Source organism: Podarcis melisellensis (genome assembly GCF_964234715.1).
Source record: "Podarcis melisellensis genome assembly, chromosome: 2".
Classification (NCBI taxonomy): Eukaryota; Metazoa; Chordata; class Lepidosauria; order Squamata; family Lacertidae; genus Podarcis; species Podarcis melisellensis.
Genome location: NC_138529.1, coordinates 100,107,304 through 100,127,590, shown reverse-complemented (window position 1 = coordinate 100,127,590; position 20,287 = coordinate 100,107,304). Strand labels below are relative to the sequence as shown.

General features: G+C 43.5%; 1 protein-coding gene and 1 long non-coding RNA gene across 4 annotated transcripts in view; both read left to right on the top strand.

Moving 5' to 3' along the window:
* Positions 1-107: 107 nt before the first annotated feature.
* On the top strand, positions 108-15,806 carry LOC309365281. Of its 3 annotated transcripts, none has more exons than XR_014165951.1 (4): positions 108-366; positions 12,080-12,189; positions 13,644-13,677; positions 15,771-15,806. It is a non-coding gene; the product is annotated as an uncharacterized lncRNA (long non-coding RNA). The 3 variants fall into 3 exon arrangements; XR_014165952.1 differs by having other exon boundaries at positions 126-366; positions 13,639-13,677; XR_014165953.1 differs by having other exon boundaries at positions 127-304; positions 13,639-13,677.
* The window catches only part of CEP15 (centrosomal protein 15), a gene marked incomplete at its 5' end in the record, with an annotated part of 18,617 nt that continues 14,136 nt past the window's right edge, over positions 15,807-20,287 (top strand). Inside the window, one exon of the mRNA XM_081903497.1 lies at positions 15,807-15,859. Within this exon, the coding sequence (XP_081759623.1) occupies positions 15,807-15,859 (53 nt within the window). The remainder of the gene's footprint in view (positions 15,860-20,287) is intronic.

Sequence of the window (20,287 nt, the reverse complement as noted above, 5' to 3'; positions counted from 1 at the left end):
CCTTTCTTCGTCCGCTTACGACTGCGACCGCGCGCCGAGCGCGGAAAAGGGCCAGTTCTGTGCACTACTTGCGTAGCCGCGCCCCTTTCACAGGAAGACGGCCAATCAAACGGTTTCAACCGTCGCCCTCTTTTACTGCTCCCCCTCCCGCGCTCGCTTTTTTTTATGGTATCGCGATAACAGCTAGTCGAGCGGAACGGTTGTTGGGCGTCTCCTAACGGCAGCAATGGACTGAGAAGAAAAGTTAAGAGAGAGAGAGGGAGAGGAAAAGATTGCGGCTAGCTGTATTCGGGTCGCGATGGAGGTAGCTTCCTTTCACCTCACAGCTCTCCTAAGGCTTTCTTTTTTTTTACGCTTCACGCTGTGGTACAGTCTCATTGCTCACTTTTTGTTAGATATGACCCCTGTTTCCTTCATTTACTGGTACTGTCCACAAGCTCCCCCCTCCAATCTCCCATGCTTGGGTTCTTCCGCCCTGGTCCCCACTCCCTTCCTCCTCCTCCCGCCCCCCTCCCCATTCCCTCTCTGGTAGTTCATTCCTCCTGGAATGAACGTTCTCCTCCCCCCTCCGCTCGCATAATGGTGCATTCTCCGCACAGGGCTTGAAAGGGCGGGAGTTGAAAGGACGGAGTTCAGATTTCTGAAGCAGGGGTGGTGAAGGAACCAAAGTTCGATGGAGCAAGAATTTCAGGGAGCTCCAGGGACATGCATGCAACCAATAACTCATGCTCTCATATCAAGGATCGTTGACCCAGCTCCCAAGGTGCATTGCCTGAGGACTGCTCAACGTGCTGTATGCTGTATTGCAGAGATAGGCAACGTGGTGCCCTACAGGTGTTTTGGGACTCCCAGCTCCCATCATCCTTGGCCACTAGCTGCGCTGGCCAGGGTTGATGGGAACTGGAGCGCCAAACATCTGGAAGGTACACATACATCATGTGTATGGCTTTGGTATAAATTGCATTTGCATCCTGTCAGTATTTGGTGGTGGGTGTCCATAGAACTCCTAGGCCAGTCTCCCAGGTGGCGCTGTGGGTTAAACCACAGAGCCTAGGACTTGCCAATCAGAAGGTGGCAGTTCGAATCGGTCCCAGCTCCTGCCAACCTAGCAGTTCGAAAGCAAGTCAAAGTGCAAGTAGATAAATAGGTACCGCTCCGGCGGGAAGGTAAACCGCGTTTCCATGCGCTGCTCTGGTTCACCAGAAGCAGCTTAGTCATGCTGGCCACATGACCCGGAAGCCGTACGCTGGCTCCCTCAGCCAATAAAGCGAGATGAGCACCGCAACCCCAGAGTCGGTCACGACTGGACCTAATGGTCAGGGGTCCCTTTACCTTTACCAGACACAGACATGTTGTGGCATCTGAATATAGACTGCATTTTTAATCAAGACTTATATTGGCTTATATCTTGATCAGGTTCCTAAATTAAATGGGCTTAGATTTTCAAAATGTTTCATGCCAGGCAGAAAAAACCTTGGCAAGAGGTTTTCTCCTAAGACAAGAGGGCCCCATTGATTTATGGTAGAAAAAACAATTCTCAAAGTCATAAAAAGGGAGAATTACATATGCTGCCCCAAGGCTGAAAAAACACTATTAAGAATGGGTAAATAAGTAAAATGATACCAATGGGCCTCACGTTAAACCTTGAGCTGAATTCTCTAAGGCCAGAAGCAAATGGGAAAAACATTTAGCTGACAGAAAAAAGAGAACATTTTTAGGAAATCTTCTAAAGCTGTTTCTTTCTCAAACTGAGAGAGTTAAAAAGGGCAATAAAATGTTGGGGAAAGGCAACTGGCTTGGCTGGAGAAGAAGCTTCTTTCTACTTTATTTTTAGGCTGGAAAGGGGGGTGAAAGGAGGAGTGTAAACTAAAGAGGCTTCTTTTAAAAGCTGTTTTTTACTGAGTTCCTTCCTTTTTACTTTGAGAAGCTTTATTCTTTTAAGAGGCTACCTATGATAATGTATGAAATATATTAGCTTAAATATATTGGCTTAAATGTAATTATGCAAAGGATTTAAGGAATGCTAGATTCTTATTTCATATGGTTGTAAGAGTTGTATTTATCCTGAAATTAAGTCAGCCACCAGCCTAGCCCCCCTGCCAGACAGAAGACGCCATCCAAGCACTCTTGATATATAGTTGTCAGGCATTTGTTTAGAAACCTTAAATGAAGGAAATCTTTCAATGTTGATGTGAACTCAAGATCCTTGACATCTGTTGAACATAAAAATGTAAGATTAAACATTTGTTTTAGAAGGCAATAGGGCAAGAGGTGAGCTGGTAATTAAGATTCCATGTAAGATATATTATTACTTATATGTCATATATATAGCTCTTTGTCTCCCTTATAAGGGCAAGGAAATGGGTGTATCTTTTGTGGGTGTATCTTTTGTGATTGGTTCTACCAAACAGCCAATAGGAATTCCAACCAGGCTGATTGGACAGAGGCAGCCACAGGAGGAGCAAAGGGGGCTGGATTAAGGGAATATAAGTGCTGGCCAGAATGGCAGGAGGCCAGGCCAGAGCTTGGTAACCATATACCACTGTGCCTCTCATTTATTTGTCTGACAAATAAATTAATATTTTAATTTCTCTATTGCTGCGTTGAATATTTCATTCCAGCTAAGCGTTAACCACAAGCAGAGGTGCTACATTTTATGGTGCCGTGACTCGGATAAGTGGTCTGCTGGAACGCAGCCCCTTCGCCCTACTGGGCAGGGTACAAGAGAGAGGACAACTGCTTACCCAAAGCGCGCACTGGTAAATTTTTCCAGGGGGAACGCAGAAGACTCGTCTGTCTGATACCCTGCTCACTGGCGGCGACGGAACCGGGGGAAACAGGGAATCAACCAAGGGTAAGTGCACAAAGGGATTTTTGGCCCTCCAATTAATTAGGAGGAAGAGAAGTCTTGATCAAACTTCTGCGTCTCAGTAAGGGGAAACTGAGTACGCTAGGTGGTTGGGTACATCAGATGGTGGTCTGGTGGAGGAAAAGGGAAAATTGGGAGGTAGAGTGTGGTGAAGTATCCAGCGCATTGTATGTGTGAGAAAGTACAGAGCAATCTGTAGCTGACCTGAGTGTGGAGTGGGCAGTACTTCGGTTCCTAGTAAGGCGACTTCACTAGGCAAGGAAACCCACAAAGCGTGTCTGTGAGTGACTGAGTGGATACTTCACAGGGCCATACAATGGGAGTTGGGGGTTCAAAGGGGGAAAATACACCTCTTGAGTGTATGTTAAATAATTTTAAGAAAGCCTTCTCAGGGGCATATGGAGTCAAAATGACGCCAGAGCGCTTGAGAACGTTATGTGAACTAGAATGGCCAAAACAAAATACTGAATGGCCATCCCAGGGAACCTTTGATATAAATTTAGTAAGCAAACTTTGGTCTGATATCGCCAAAGAAACTGGAGGGTGCCCAGAACAATTTCCATATATAGATTCCTGGCTGAGCACATTAAATAAAAATCCTCCATGGATAAGGGAATGCAAAGTCCAACGATGCAAATTATTGGCTGTAAAAGCTGAAGCTAGGAAAGGAATCTTGCCAAATAAACTTAAACCCATTTTTGAGGGACCAGAGGAAGAGGTGCTTCCACCTCCCCCCTATGCTCCACATCGAAGGGAGCCTAATCCAAACACTCCACCAGTTGTAACCCCGAGGCAAGAAAGTGGAATGAATAATGGGGGTGGAGTCACAGAGCTTGATTCCTTGATAGATTATGATAAATATCTTCAGGAGGCATTGGAGTCCTATAATAAAGCCCAAGCAGAAGTGGTTATTCCACCTGTGACTCCTAATAGACCTCCATCTAAAGTCTCCTTTAGTGGAACAACTGATTGCCCACCCCAAACCCCTGTACATCCAAGTCCTAGAGAAATATTACAGAAGTTACAGGGAGACCTTGATCGGTCAGCAAGCAATACAGCCAGGCGTATAAAGCTGCTAAAAGAACGCCTTGGAACAGATACCATCCCTTATGATTTGAGGCCCCTAGAGCAAAGTGAAGAGAAAGGTCACGTAGTAGCCCCTCTTAGAAGAGTATTTGATGCACTTGAGGAGCCTGCGCTGGTTAACGGGCAACCCGGACCACGGCCACCTCGAACTTCGACCCTGCAGTACATTCCATTCACAACTACGGATCTGATGAATTGGAAAACACACACCCCATCTTTTGCAGAAAAACCTCAGGCTATGATGGACTTGGTGACTTCAATAGTAAATACTCATAGCCCTACTTGGACAGATTGTCGCCAGCTCCTAAATACTCTTTTCACCACTGAGGAAAGGAGAGACATAATTGAAAAGGCACAGATATATTTGCGTGAGCAGGCCAGAGTGGGAAATATTTTTAATATTGACCGTCATCTCCAAGACAACTTTCCCTTGGAAGATCCTAATTGGGATCCAAACAATGCAATTCACCTGACCAGACTTACCACCTACCGCCAGACGCTTGTGCAAGGTATCCGCAGGGCATGTCAGAAGCCCACTAATATGTCTAAAGTTTCAGAAGTAGAACAGAAACCAAATGAGAGTCCGGGAGACTTTTTAGAGAGGCTGCAGGAAGCCTATCGTATATGGACTCCTTTTGACCCTGAAGCCCCTGAAAACAGCAGAATGATTACGGCTACATTTGTGGCCCAGTGTGCTTCTGACATTCGTAAGAAAATTCAGAAATCAGAAGGATGGGAAGGGATGCTGATGAGCCAAATTATGGCCATTGCACGCCGAGTTTATCGGAATAGGGATGAGGCTGAGAAACAAGAGAAGAAGAAGTGGCAGAAGGAAAAGATGGTGATGCTAGCCACAGCAGTGAAGCAAGACCACCGCCCCTTAAATGGAGGGAGAGGGCGAGGAAGGAATCCACCATTGGGAAGGAATCAATGTGCAAATTGCAAGAAGGAGGGTCACTGGAAGCGGGAGTGTCCTGAACCCTTGAGGTTGGAAGAAGTACGCCCAGGCCCAGGCCCAGGCTCCGGCCCAAGAAACCAGGGACGGGGACGGGGAATGATCCGAGATGGAAGATATCAGAGACCAGGACAGGGACGGAGTAGAGACAATTTTATTGGACTGGCAGAAGAGGATTTTACCCAAGACTAGGAACGACCGGACTCCATAAAGTTAGGCTTCCAGGAGCCCACGGTCACGATTCAATTAGGGAGCCATTTAATAGACTTTATGATTGATACTGGGGCTGAATACTCAGTACTCCCAGAACTATTGCAGAAAAAGGCATCCAAAAGTGTAGTCATTAAAAGTGCCACTGGACAGTCAGCTAAGAGGTCTTTCCTCCAACCTTTGGAATGCCAGATTGGGGGACATCGTTTAACCCATCAGTTTTTGTATATACCTGAGTGTCCAATACCTCTCTTAGGCAGAGATATGCTGTCCAAATTGCAGGCCCAAATCACCTTCACTCCTCGAGGTCCAGAAATGAAACTGCCATCAAAAGCAGCAGGAATAATTACCCTCTCAGTACCTAAGGAACAATCATGGCGCCTAATGTCAGCCTTGCAAGTCCAACCCACATTGGATACAGAATTAAACAAGCTCCTCCGAACTCTACAGGTGCCACCAGGAGTATGGGCCGAAAATAGCCCACCAGGAATGGCTAAGAATATAGCTCCAATTGTAGTAACCCTAAAACCTATGGCTACCCCTGTATCTGTAAAGCAATATCCCTTACCCCGGCGAGCAGCAGAGGGCATCCAGAAACATTTGGACCGCCTATTAAAATATGGTCTGCTTAAGCCTTGCCAATCAGAATGGAACACACCCCTTTTGCCTGTTCGAAAACCTGGGACAGATGAATACAGGCCAGTGCAGGACTTGAGGCTCGTAAACCAGGCTATCGAGACCTTGCACCCAAATGTACCAAACCCATATACCTTGCTGAGTTTGATCCCACCAGAAGCAACATTTTTTACTGTATTGGACTTGAAAGATGCATTCTTCTGTTGCCGGCTGGCACCACAGAGCCAACCTATATTTGCCTTCCAGTGGGAAGACCCTTTAACAGGAACAAAAGGCCAGCTAACCTGGACAAGATTGCCCCAAGGATTCAAAAATTCCCCAACTTTATTTGGCACTGCCTTGGCGAGGGATCTAACAAGTTACCCCTCAATACCGGGAGAAAAGGTGGTACTGCAATATGTAGATGACCTTATATTAGCGGCAAAGGATTTTGATACCTGTAAAGAAGGGACAGAGGAACTGCTCCACTTGCTCTGGGAAGCTGGCTACCGAGTTTCCCAGAAAAAGGCACAGTTATGTTTAGAAAAGGTCAAATATTTGGGCTTTGACATCTCACACCAACAACGAGCATTGAGACCAGAGAGGAAAGAAGCTATTTGCCTTATCAAGGAACCTACCACAAGAAAACAACTTAGAGGATTCCTGGGAACAGCAGGGTTTTGTAGACTATGGATACCTGATTTCAGCAGTCTGGCCAAGCCCTTACATGAAAGCACTCGAGGTGCAGAAAAGGACCCATTCGTATGGGGACCTGAGCAGAAACAAGCCTTTTTAGTTATCAAACAACGACTTATGGAGGCACCAGCCCTTGGATTGCCTAATTCGGAAAAACCCTTTCAGCTGTATGTACATGAACAGAATGGGATTGCAGCGGCAGTCCTGACCCAGAGACTAGGAAGTTGGAACCGTCCAGTAGCTTATTTGTCTAAACAATTGGACTCAGTAGCAAAAGGATGGCCTCCATGCCTAAGGGCAGTAGCGGCCACTGCGAGCCTTGTCAAAGAAGCTGATAAATTTACCTTTGGCCAGACGATGTATGTGAATGTACCTCATGCTGTTCTGACACTCATGGAATATAAGGGTAGTTATTGGCTAACGAACCCAAGGATGGCTAGATACCAAGGCCTATTGTGTGAAAATCCCAGGATTCATCTACGAGTAGTGAATATGCTCAATCCAGCGACTTTGCTGCCCCTACCAGAGGTAGATGATGAAGAATCACATGATTGTCTCCAAATAATGGATGAAGTTTATTCCAGTAGACCTGATCTGAAAGATGAGCCATTGAAAAATCCAGATGTTGTATATTATACGGATGGTAGCAGTTACCTGCATGAAGGTGCCAGACGAGCAGGATATGCTGTGGTCACCAATGAGGAAGTTGTGGAAGCTGAAGCTTTGCCTGCTGGCACCTCAGCACAAAAAGCTGAACTTATAGGCTTAACTAGAGCTCTGCAGTTGGCAGCTGGATGTAAGGCAAACATCTATACTGATTCTAAATATGCCTTCTTAACCCTGCATGCACATGGAGCTCTATGGAAAGAAAGAGGTCTAATCGGAGCCCACGGGAAGGCCTTGAAATATGGACCTGAAGTAGAAATCCTGTTAGAAGCAGTATGGGCTCCAGTACAGATTGCTGTAATGCACTGCAAAGGTCATGGACGAGGAAGGGATCCAATAACCAGAGGAAATCATGCTGCTGACAAAGCAGCCCGAGAGGCAGCCCAAAAGCCTGTGGGAGGATTTATAGCAGCCCTCATACCAGAGGTAGTTCCAGAAGAAGTTAAACCTCACTATACCCCAGAAGAGAGGAAGTGGGCTGAACAGGAAGGAGCGGTTGTGAAGGACGGTTGGATGATCCTGCCGGACAATAGGATTTATGTACCTCATCATCTAGCAGGCACAATTGTAAGAAATTATCATGAATCTACTCACCTTGGCGGTACTGCAACCAGAGAGAGTCTCAGTCGGAAGTTGTATATTATTAACCTATCACAATTAGCAACTTGCATTTCACAGAAATGTGTTCTTTGTGCTAAAAACAATCCCAGGCAGGGACCGGTACAACCTCCTGGAATTCAGCATGTGGGATACGTCCCCATGGAAAGCCTAATTGTGGACTTCACAGAGCTGGTCCCTTCTAAGGGATTCAAGTATCTCCTTGTGTTTGTAGATACTCTTACCGGATGGGTTGAAGCTTTTCCCACCCGAACTGAAAAAGCACGAGAGGTAACTAAGAGACTCCTCACTGAATTGATCCCAAGGTTTGGATTACCTAGATGCATTGGAAGTGATAATGGGCCAGCGTTCATTGATCAAGTAGTACAAGATGTATGTCGAGTCCTACAAGTAAAATGGAGACTGCATGCAGCATATAGGCCTCAGAGTTCAGGGAAAACTGAAAGAATGAATCGGACTCTGAAAACCCAATTGGCAAAATTAACCCAGGAAACGGGATTGGGATGGGTAGATGTGTTACCCATAACACTGTTTCGTGTTCGGTGTGCACCCACAAAAAGACTTAAGTTGTCACCTTTTGAGCTCCTGTATGGGAGACCGCCCTCCTTTGTTCAGGATATTCCAGCTGACCTTAAACAAATAGGAGACCATGTGACACAGGGACAAGTGCAATCTCTCTCCCGTGTTTTTGTTTCTCTTAACAGGTGGGCCCTCGAACGCACGCCGTGCAGCATTGCTGAGCCGATTCATCAGTTCCAGGCTGGCGATAGCGTATGGGTGAAAGAGTGGAAACGCGATCCACTTGCACCTAAATGGCGTGGACCTTACACCGTCTTGCTCTCTACTCCAACAGCGGTGAAGGTAGCTGAGGTGACCCCCTGGATTCATCACTCTCGTTTGAAGAAGTCCGAAGGCAGTTGGACATGCAAAGGTGACCCCTCTAATCCTTTAAAACTAACTCTCTCCAAAAACCCCTGTATCTAGCCCTACCGGGAACGGGCTAGGTCACGGGCAACATTTGACGACCGGCCTGCTGCAGCCACAACCTGGAAGCTGGCTGACCTGCGCACGCCTGAAGCTTGAGGAGCGTCTAAACCAGCGATTGTGAACGGGAAGATTCTCTTATACAATCGATTGACTGCCCCCTTGTGGAACAATTATAAGTGATATTACTCATTGGGGATCCTCGGGATATATGTTTTGGTCTTGGTGGTTCCCCATTTCTGTCATTGGGGGAATTATATTGGGGCTAATAATTATTTGCTATCACAATAAGGTAATCTTTTGTGGAAGGAATGCATATGCTAGACATCAACATGATTTCATTATTAATCCTGATCCCTTGGGAAGGGGAAGGGTCCATGAATCTGACCAAATTTGCTAAATATGGATTCCGCCATGACCACAATATGTGGGTAGGCTTAGCTGAGATGGTAGCCAATGTTGCAAATAGGACTAATTGCCTTGTTTGCTCTCTTGGGCCAGATGATTCAGAGGGAGGTATGCCCTTATTACCAATACCATTAAGTGCCATTGGTATGGTAAGCGAAATGCCACACCAAACAGAAGTACAGAATTTCCCCGGATGGAACTCAACTAAACCAATACGAGTTATACCTGTGCAAGGGGAAATCTGTGTGCATAAATCATCAGATGCAGCTGATCCTACCATGATAGGCTCTTCTCATTGTCACTATACTTGGGATTATATTAAGAATAGTCAAACCTGGGCAAACGGTACTACGTATCGAACTCGGAATACCTTGCCCTGTGCACCTCCTTTTATTCATGCATGGAAAGTGGTGTGGAACATAACTGTGACAGAAAAAGGCAATCTAACATACTGCACTGTGAACTCTCTACCCCTTTTGATATTTCGCCTTATGCACTCCACGTACCAAAAACCTCAGACCCGATGGTTGTGGTGGATATGTGGAGAATGGGCATACAAGAAACTCCCTTCCAAATGGAGTGGGACTTGTTTCTTGGGTTGGGTATTACCACCAATGTGGATTATGCCCACTAGTTCGGCCAAGCGTACACGAAGAAACGCTGATATTTCTCATATAGCAGGAGGAAGTACCCAAAGTTGGAGCGGTACTGATGATTGGCCGCCAGAGCGCATTATAGCCTATTATGATCCTGCCTCCTGGAATCCTGGTGAGCTCATACAAGGGGCACGGGATCCTATTTATAATCTAAATAGAATAATTCGATTGCAAGCAGTAGTGGAACTTGTAACCAATGCAACGGCCCAGAGTTTGAGACTTATTGCACAACAGTTGGATGAAAGTAGAGCCGCCATTTTGCAGCTGAAAATGGGAATGGATTATGTACTTGCCAGGCAGGGAGGCTTATGTGGAGTCTTGAACTTGACAGGGAATGCCTGTTGCTTTAACATTTCAGATAATGGTGAGGCAATCCGTGTGTTGGCTACAAAGATGGAGAATATAGCACATGTCCCAGTACAAACATGGGAAGGATGGGATATGGGATGGCTCACCAATTGGTTACCTAATGTCACAGGACTTAAAGGGATACTATTGTCTTGCTTGTTTTTCTTGACAGTAGTGGTAATGGTTTTATGTATGATGCCATGTATCATTTCATGTTTTAGAAGTACAATTAGCAAGATGGTTTCAAATGAAACTCTACCTCATATCATGGCCCTATACAGAGCTTTACCTCAGGAATATGATGAAGGTCAAGCTATCAAGGACACTTGGGATGAAGGTCCTTGAGCTTGAAAGGGGGGAATGTGGCATCTGAATATAGACTGCATTTTTAATCAAGACTTATATTGGCTTATATCTTGATCAGGTTCCTAAATTAAATGGGCTTAGATTTTCAAAATGTTTCATGCCAGGCAGAAAAAACCTTGGCAAGAGGTTTTCTCCTAAGACAAGAGGGCCCCATTGATTTATGGTAGAAAAAACAATTCTCAAAGTCATAAAAAGGGAGAATTACATATGCTGCCCCAAGGCTGAAAAAACACTATTAAGAATGGGTAAATAAGTAAAATGATACCAATGGGCCTCACGTTAAACCTTGAGCTGAATTCTCTAAGGCCAGAAGCAAATGGGAAAAACATTTAGCTGACAGAAAAAAGAGAACATTTTTAGGAAATCTTCTAAAGCTGTTTCTTTCTCAAACTGAGAGAGTTAAAAAGGGCAATAAAATGTTGGGGAAAGGCAACTGGCTTGGCTGGAGAAGAAGCTTCTTTCTACTTTATTTTTAGGCTGGAAAGGGGGGTGAAAGGAGGAGTGTAAACTAAAGAGGCTTCTTTTAAAAGCTGTTTTTTACTGAGTTCCTTCCTTTTTACTTTGAGAAGCTTTATTCTTTTAAGAGGCTACCTATGATAATGTATGAAATATATTAGCTTAAATATATTGGCTTAAATGTAATTATGCAAAGGATTTAAGGAATGCTAGATTCTTATTTCATATGGTTGTAAGAGTTGTATTTATCCTGAAATTAAGTCAGCCACCAGCCTAGCCCCCCTGCCAGACAGAAGACGCCATCCAAGCACTCTTGATATATAGTTGTCAGGCATTTGTTTAGAAACCTTAAATGAAGGAAATCTTTCAATGTTGATGTGAACTCAAGATCCTTGACATCTGTTGAACATAAAAATGTAAGATTAAACATTTGTTTTAGAAGGCAATAGGGCAAGAGGTGAGCTGGTAATTAAGATTCCATGTAAGATATATTATTACTTATATGTCATATATATAGCTCTTTGTCTCCCTTATAAGGGCAAGGAAATGGGTGTATCTTTTGTGGGTGTATCTTTTGTGATTGGTTCTACCAAACAGCCAATAGGAATTCCAACCAGGCTGATTGGACAGAGGCAGCCACAGGAGGAGCAAAGGGGGCTGGATTAAGGGAATATAAGTGCTGGCCAGAATGGCAGGAGGCCAGGCCAGAGCTTGGTAACCATATACCACTGTGCCTCTCATTTATTTGTCTGACAAATAAATTAATATTTTAATTTCTCTATTGCTGCGTTGAATATTTCATTCCAGCTAAGCGTTAACCACAAGCAGAGGTGCTACAATGTCAGCAAGGTTGCAGCAGCAGCATGTTCTTTCATAACAGCACAAGGTTGTAAATAAGCCAAAAGGCCATGCAGTGCAAGAGGTTCAGGCTTGCCATCCCTGTGCGAAGCTCAGAAGTGTTACAAGATTAGCATAGTGACCGTTCACAACAGGGTGGTGAATACATCTTGGTAGGTTTCTTTGTCTCTGTGCGTATAAATGTTATATCCAGCTACTTAAGTCAAAGCTTAATATATATCCTAAGCCTAAGTTGGAGGGAGAACTTTCCTAGCGATGTACTTTACAGCTGCATTCCTCCTCCTTCAGTATGAAGCGAAGTCCGGTTCTTGCCCATTACAGTGAGAAAGATAGAAGGGCGCACAAGGAGGGGCTGCGCTGGAGAAATTGCTGTTGGAATGTCTCCTTAACCAATGAAAGTGAGTGAGCTCTAAAGCCCCATTTTGACAAGACTCGGAGTAGAAAAATGAACATCCACGTTTTGTGCGAGATAGATCTCTAAACATCAGAGAAGAAAGTGGAACCTACAACAAAATGTTGCATCATGGTGTGCTTTTATTTTCTCTCTCATACAATTCATTTTCCCTTTTCCCTCACCAAAGAAAAACAGGTCAGTCAGCATTACATACTCAGACCTCATTTTTGGCTGCTTTAGGGTTTCTCCCCTCCCCCGGGAGTCCCCCCTATTCATTCATTCATTCATTCAATAAACCTTTGGATTCCACCAAGCCTCCTTATAACTTCACCTTGTGTGTAGATGGTGCTACTTTGACTATGTAAGGAAACTAAGATCACTATTAATATATTATTTATTCATTTGTTGCAATTCTGTACTGTCTTTCTGCCAAGGCATCCAATTAAAATTTAAAATATTAATGAATGGTACAAATATTCTGAACAGATATTGTGAGGCTGACGTCAGGAGCTAATGCCACCAGCTCCCTGGCCTGGATTTCCTCACTTCTGCTTTCCTTCAAGACATACAGGCCTTAAGTTGTTCCAGAGAATATGGGGCGGATGGTTGATGGAGCTGTTGATGGTTTCTAGAGCTGGTGGTTATATGCTCCATGCCAACATTCTATGTTATGATCTAGTCTCATAAACTGAGGCAGAAAGGACAAGGGATCAGAAAAAGTCTTCTGCTATATTCAGGCATGCTCCAGAATTACCTAGACTGCTCCAGGATTGAATGACTTGCACTGAAATAGTTTAAGTGCATTCAAGCATGTGCATGACATTAACATTGCCACACTCATGTACATACCCAAATGAACTCAACATGTTCAGGCATGCAGCAAAGTGATGTTGACATGCTTTCTTTGCTTCTCCAAAGTAAATACAGTTAAAAAAAAAATCTGATAAATGACTGTGTGTTGAGTCTGCTCTTCAGAATAGAGGCATCTCAGGTTAACTATGAAATAACACCAAATATATCTGAGGAACCATGCAATATTAACTAATATTCACCTGGTCCACGTGTCACATTCAGCCACAGTTTAAAACAAACTATGGGTTGTGTGAAAGAGTTCCTGGGGTGCCCCTCCTCTGCTTCTGCCATGCCACAGACAAAGCAATACAGATTCTTGTTTGTCAGAATGTACCGGTACATCAATATGAATGCTCTTATCTGTGCTGCATTGATTTGATAGGAAGTACATATGAATGTGCATGCCTATTTGTTCGGGTACAACTAATCATATGTAAATTCCTTTTTTTAAAATGCAGTTGGATTGGGGTGCATGTCCCAAGTGTGTTTTCTGCAGGACTTCCATAATATTATGTTCATATATAACAAGGAGGGTATCTTGCTGTGGAGGTAACATCTGTGCTTCTCTTTTTCTTTTTGCCCACCCCCAAACCTCAAAAAGGGAAGGAGAGAGAGAAAGCAGCTTCTCTAAAAATGAAAGGTGCATTTTAAAAAGTCTTGTCTATACATTGTGAGTGGGATTGAAGTAAGTTGCAAAAGAGCAAAGCTTGGGTTAATGCCCAGTTTCAGATGTGTTTGTTTTTAGGGATTCATAAGATCTACCTAAACATCCTTCCCATAAAAGCTACCACTACCTGAACAAGGAACACTTATTGATGTTTGCCTTTCAAGCAAACAAGCAAAGGCTGTATGAGTGTTCCTGCCCAGGAGTTATGTTGTGGAGGAGCGCACAGTTTTCAAAAAGGAAACATTGTGGGACAATGGCTAAAATGCTGGACTTGGATCAGAAAGCCCAGGTTCAAATTCCTCATTTACTTAAGGACAGAGCTCTATTTCCCTGTTGTACACCTGGGAGGGAACATAGGATGTGAAACCTTAAATATAATGTTGTGGGTGAGAGGAGAGTTGAGCACCTGATTATCATAGAAACATAGAATTGTAGACTTGGAAGAAACTTAAGGGTCATCTAGTCCAACCCCCTGTAATGCAGGAATCTCAACCAGATCATACATGACAGATGACCATCTAACCTCTGCTTAAAAACATCAAAGGAATGAGAGTCAACCTCTTCTCATTGGGGGTCTGTTCCACTAAATTGTTAATACAGTGGTGCCTCGCAAGACAAAAAGAATCGGTTCCGTGAGTCTCTTCGTCTTGCGGTTTCTTCGTCTTGCGAAGCAAGCCCATTAGTGGCTTAGAGGATTAGCGCTATTAGCAGGTTAGCGGATCAGCTGTTAAGCGGCTTAGCGGATCAGCTGATAAGCGCCTTAGCGGATCAGCTGTTAAGCGGCTTAGCGGATCAGCTGTTAAGCGGCTTAGCGGATCAGCTGTCAAGCGGCTTAGCGGATCAGCTGTTAAACGGCTTAGCGGATCAGCTGTTAAGCGGCTTAGCGGCTTGGGGAAAAGGGGGGGGAGGAAAAAACCCTGCAGGTACTCGCAAGACATTTTCGTCTTGTGAAGCAATCCCATAAGAAATTCGTTTTGCGAAGCACCTCCAAAACGGAAAACCCTTTCGTCTAGTGGGTTTTCCGTCTTGCGAGGCATTTGTCTTGCAGGGCACCACTGTAGTAAGTTGGTGCCCGTTCCAACATCTGAAACATTTGTTCAAGAAGTCCAGTTTTGCTGAACTGGTTAGCAATATGTGCCTTTAACATAAATACAGCCCAGCAGTATTGTTGTCGACGTCTGTCTGTTTCAAGACAATGGCGTTCACTTTCTGGGGTGAAGTCATTAGCTGCATTAGCATCACCGAAGTGACTTCCCTGGGGCACATGTCTGTGCAGTATGTATGGAGGGATTGGGCTGCCCATACAACAAGACACCCCCCAAACCTCACAGATGTGATCCAAAGGAAAGCGACACTTTTGGCACCAGCTTGGCTGCAGCCGTTGCCAGATGGAGGCATACAAGGTGCCATCCAACCATCTTAGGGATTCCACTCTGGATTTGTATAGTGTTTACTCCTTGGTCTTGTCTTCTCCTGAAGATATCCCACAAGGCAGCGGGGGTTTAGGATCTAGTTTTCTTTTTCCTAGATGGGCTTCTCAGGTTGACGAGCCCCATCTGCCCCTCTGCAGCGTGTGCAGCAACTGCCTTCTTGACCACTGGAACTACCATTGGTCTCTTCCACCCAGTCCTCTGGAGTCTGTATTTGCATGCAGGGGAAGTCCCTAATTCACCAAGGGTTTGAGACCCATTGACTACCCTCACTTGGTTTAGCTGGCCAGTCAAAGCTGTTCCCAGGGTGTGGTCGCAGCTGCATTCTGACAGCTTCTAGGAGCCAACAGGTGAGAGCTGAATGTAGGGTGGAGACCAAAGGTGGACAAAACACCTGAGAAGGACCTTAACGTGTACTCCACCAGAGGAGCTAACCCTCCCCTAACACCCCATACACCCCGGCAATATTACGATCCTGAGAATGTTCATGAATCAGATTGCACTTTTTAAAAGGCAGTTATGTAGCCACTAATTCTGTGTTATATTTAGCTTTATCACTGTATTTTAATAGATTTCCCTAGAAGTAGCTCTGTATATTTAAAGAAACAATTTTAGCTTCTTTTTCTTCATTGACAGAGTGGTAAAACCGAGGCATTAGTCATATGACTAAAGATGGCATCCTATTTAGCACAAGAAGTTCAACTTGCTAAAAGACATGAAGAAATGTAAGTATTTATTTCAGACAAAATCCTGCCTCTTACAAGTTAGGAGAAAGAGAAAAAACACCAAAAAGTTTGACACCTGTGGCTAAGAATCTGAAATAATTTCCTAGGCTTTTTTACATTTATACCACTTCAGAAGAAGTGTGCATGCACACGAAAGCTCATACCAAGAACTAACTTAGTTGGTCTTTAAGGTGCTACTAGAAGGATTTTTTTTTGTTTTGACTATGGCAGACCAACACGGCTACCTATCTGTAACTTACATTTATACCAGTTTGTGATCTTATTTACCAGGCTAAGGGTGACTAGGCTTTTTTCTGTATGAAATACTTTTGCTATTATGTAAATGCTCCAGAAAAAGTAACTTGTCTCTTAGACCAGTATTTTCCCCCAACTGAACTTCTTGGAAGTTTAACAATAGAAAACTAAAAAGATTGCCTCAAGGGGGTGCTGTGGTGCCAGTGCTGCTCCTCTGATGAAAAATGCTAAGTGAAACCCTGACTATTAATATTGAATATTCTACTTAAATTCTAGCTAAACCTGAGCAATTGGATTCAGCCTTCTTAAATTCAATCTGAGGCCTCATTTCAGTCCAGTATTTTTTCTTCACATTGAAACTAAAATTTCAGCATATATATCACTAAAACATAAAACATTTATGTTTGAATTAATAACAATGTTTTACTATGCTTTGAATAATTAAGTTCTTTCATTCAAAAAGTGAAATGTAAAATTGTGAATTGTAATGCTTTTTAAAATTGTGACACACAAAAAATCTTCCAGCTCCACCTTCCAGCTGCTCTGATGTGAATCAAAAGGTGCTGTGGGCCAAGGTGCTAGGTACAGATTATTCAGGTGTGGCATTTTCTGAACCTAGGTTAAGACAATGTGGTGTTAATTAAGGTGACATGCCTTACTGAGGAGTTTCCCCATTTCCATTGTTTCTGGATCTGATGGCATCTTTATTTCAATGACTGATGCTTCAGAGAGGCTGTGATCATCTGAATTGAAGTGCTTTTTAACCAATTGTGGATTTATGGTTCCAAAAACATGCTTAGACCCATTGTTGTTTTACACAAGTTCTGAACATGACGACCTGGGTGTTTGCAGCTAGTGGTGTAAATTACATTACAGGACCTGCAAATGATATTTTATTTGATATAAGTTTCTGCTAGTCATTCTGGTCTTGAAGGTAACCTAAGAAGGCAGATCAACTGAAGAAGGCTGAAACAGTTTGCTTTAAAACTTTAGTATCTCCATTTTGTTAGTAACTAGCTTCTTGTTTTGACCCTCGTATGTTAATTTAATGCCTATTCGCTCAGTTTGGAAAGATCTTTTTGGAGCTCTTCACATTCCTGCTTTGTTTTCAGCACCCTCAGTAATTTGTATGTCTGTAAACTTTACCAGCTCACTGCTTGCTTCTAAGTTCAGATCATTTATAAACAAGCTATAAAGCACAGTTCTCAGTAATGCTCCTTGGGGGTCTCACTATTCACATCCCTCCATTGTGAGAAATGGCAATTTATTCCTGATCTCTGCTTCCTCTTATTTAACCAGCTGTTGATCCATCCTCTTATCCTGTGTCTATTAAGTTTACAGAGGAGCCTTTGGTTGAAGGACTTAATCAAAATATTATTGGAAGATTAAATATATAATGTATTCTAGATAACCTTTATATACGTGCTTTGCAACACTCTCAAATAACTCCAAAAGTCTAGTCAAGCCATTTTTTTAGAAGCCATGCTGGTTTTCCTCAACAAGACTTATTCTTCTATATGATTAATCATTTTGTCTTTAAAAAAGCAACCCCATATAACAGGTACCCCCACACTCGGCCCTCCAGCTGTTTTGGGACTACAACTCCCATCTTCCCTGACCACTGGTCCTGTTAGCTAGGGATGATGGGAGTTGTAGTCCCAAAACAGCTGGAGGGCCCAGTTTGGAGATGCCTGCCATATAATATAACAGAACTTCTGTTTCTGTGGTATGAGAATCACTGACAAGCTTGACACTGCCTCATTGTGCTTCAGCAGCTGAAACGGCAGGGAGAATTTAGGAAAGGGCAAAAAGAGTATAAAAGTTGTCATAAGCTTAGTACCAAAATCTGTGAAAACTCTTATGTGCATTTCTGACTATCACTTCTCAGAGAGGAAAAAGCAAATCTTGCAAAGTACAACAAGGGCAATACAAATAGTGGTGGGTGTAATAAGAAGTGGAGACTTAATAGGACTAGACTGAATTAATTAAGAAAAGAAATAATCACCGAGGCAATGTTATTTGACATATGGAGTCTTAGAATGGTTTACAGGAAATTGAATGTAAGTGATATTTACTGATATTTTTCTTCTTCAGAAGAAATACTTTCTGAGCTTTAGGGCAGCGGTGGAGGGCCTGTGGATCTCCACATATTAGATTCCATCAGCTCCAGCCACCATGGCCAATGGTCAAGGATTATGGGAGGTGTTGTCCAGCAACATGTAAAGCACTACCGGTTCCAATTCCTGCTTTAGGACAGGGACCACAGGTCAGCTGTACAGCTCATGCTTTGAATGAAGAAAATTCTAGGTTCAGTCCTGGTATCAACAGTTGAAAAAATGGATAATGTAGCAGGTAAAGGGAGTGAGAGACTTCTGCCTAGGACCCTACCACCATTATGACGTTCTGAAATATTTAAATTTTCATCCTTATGATGATGTGTAATCCCAAAGCAGATGCATCACAGCTTTTATTGGTTTTCCCCAGCAAAGTATTTCTTAAAAAAAAAAAATTATTAACAGACCAATCAAATCAAATCAAGTCACATAAATTCCAAATTACAAAGCCGAATTTTAATTTTTTTGTTGGGGGTACCCATATTTCAAGTTCCGAAAGGGATCCAATCCTCTTGTTGTTGCTGCTGCTTTAATGTGCACAAATCTGTCCAAATAGTGTTCACCCTTCTATCCAATCCTTTCTTGTTATTTTCCACATCTCTTCTTGTTATTTTCATATATTTTTCCTTTCTCTTTGTGACCTCTGATAGTCTCCACAAGCGGGTTGAAACAAATTGTAATCCTGTGTGGGTTTTTGCTTGTTAATCTTCACAGATCTGTCACTCCCTTTCTCAGTCCTCTGAGGAGGTTCTGCCAGTCCATAACTTCCTCCCCCCAATCATCAATCTTTTGACAGAACCAGCCAAGATGGCGACTCCCTTTTTATTACTGCGTCATTCCAAATGCCTTTGTTCTTTTCTCGATCTCCGTAAGCCAAACTTTTGGTTAGTAATTCATTTCCACACAGTTTTTAATCATCCTGCTTAGGTCAGTTATGCGATGGTTCTTTCTTGGGGAGGGGTTATTGGTTAATCACATAAAAGAAAAGAAAAAAGTCCCCCCCCCATCCAGTCCCGCTCCGACATGCCAAACCTTTGATGTATTTTCTTCAGATATATTCCTGTTAAATCCAACCCGTCGCTCTACTTTCACAGAGGTCACTTCAATTATCAGTCTTCACTCCCATTGTTCACTTGAAATATGTGCATTTGCTTCTCTCTCTAATTGTTTATTTCAAGTTGCTGCAACTAGTGTGCAATCAGAGACAGTGTCCGGGAGAGCCTGACCCACCCAAGGGATTTGTGCCTAGTGCCCTCACCCCCTTCTTTTGAATCCGGGGGTGATTTATGGCCACAGCAGGCAAGGCAGTGTTCCCCATATCCTTGGGGCAACAAGGGAGGCTGCATACTCCCATATCAGCCTCTTAATTATCTCGTGTGAGCCGGAGAGATGTTATTGTCGGCTATCTTCCAATGCGCCCCTAGCGGCCCCCTCTCCCCAGCAAAGTATTTCTAAAGCTGCTCTGCAACCTTTTTGATAGGCTCCAGAAATCTTCTTCCATTCTGGTTCAAGAGGGGCCTATCTCTTTTTGTACAAGTGTGGCTTACCCCAAAAGTTCTATAATGCACAAACAATCTAAAGCATTCCTCCCATCAGCCACTTTAACCATGAATTGAGACCCCACAACCCTGTCTGCAGGCCCGGCATATAAAACAGGTAGCATTCTACCATGCAGGCCCTGAACTTGAACATGTTACCTAGGAGTCTAAATTTGGCTTCCACTGCCTCATGTCAATATTTCCCAACACCCCTGGTGCTAGCATGTACCAAAACTAGTGATTGACCTTATCGGGACAATGCATGATGTTTGAAACCTTCACACCAGGCAGGCAAACACCATACCATCATCAAGCTTGTCACCAATCCATTTCTCTCTGTACCTGATCATCAAATCTTCCACTACTGGTTGCTTTGTGGGAGATTATAGCCAAGGATGCAGAATTATCCTTATCCGCAGGTAGTGAAAAAACAGCCAGAGAGCCTTTGATCTGAAGCCTATTGATTAGTTTGGGATGTAGAAAGAACCTTATTGTACAGTTGGAAATGAAATGGAACTTTG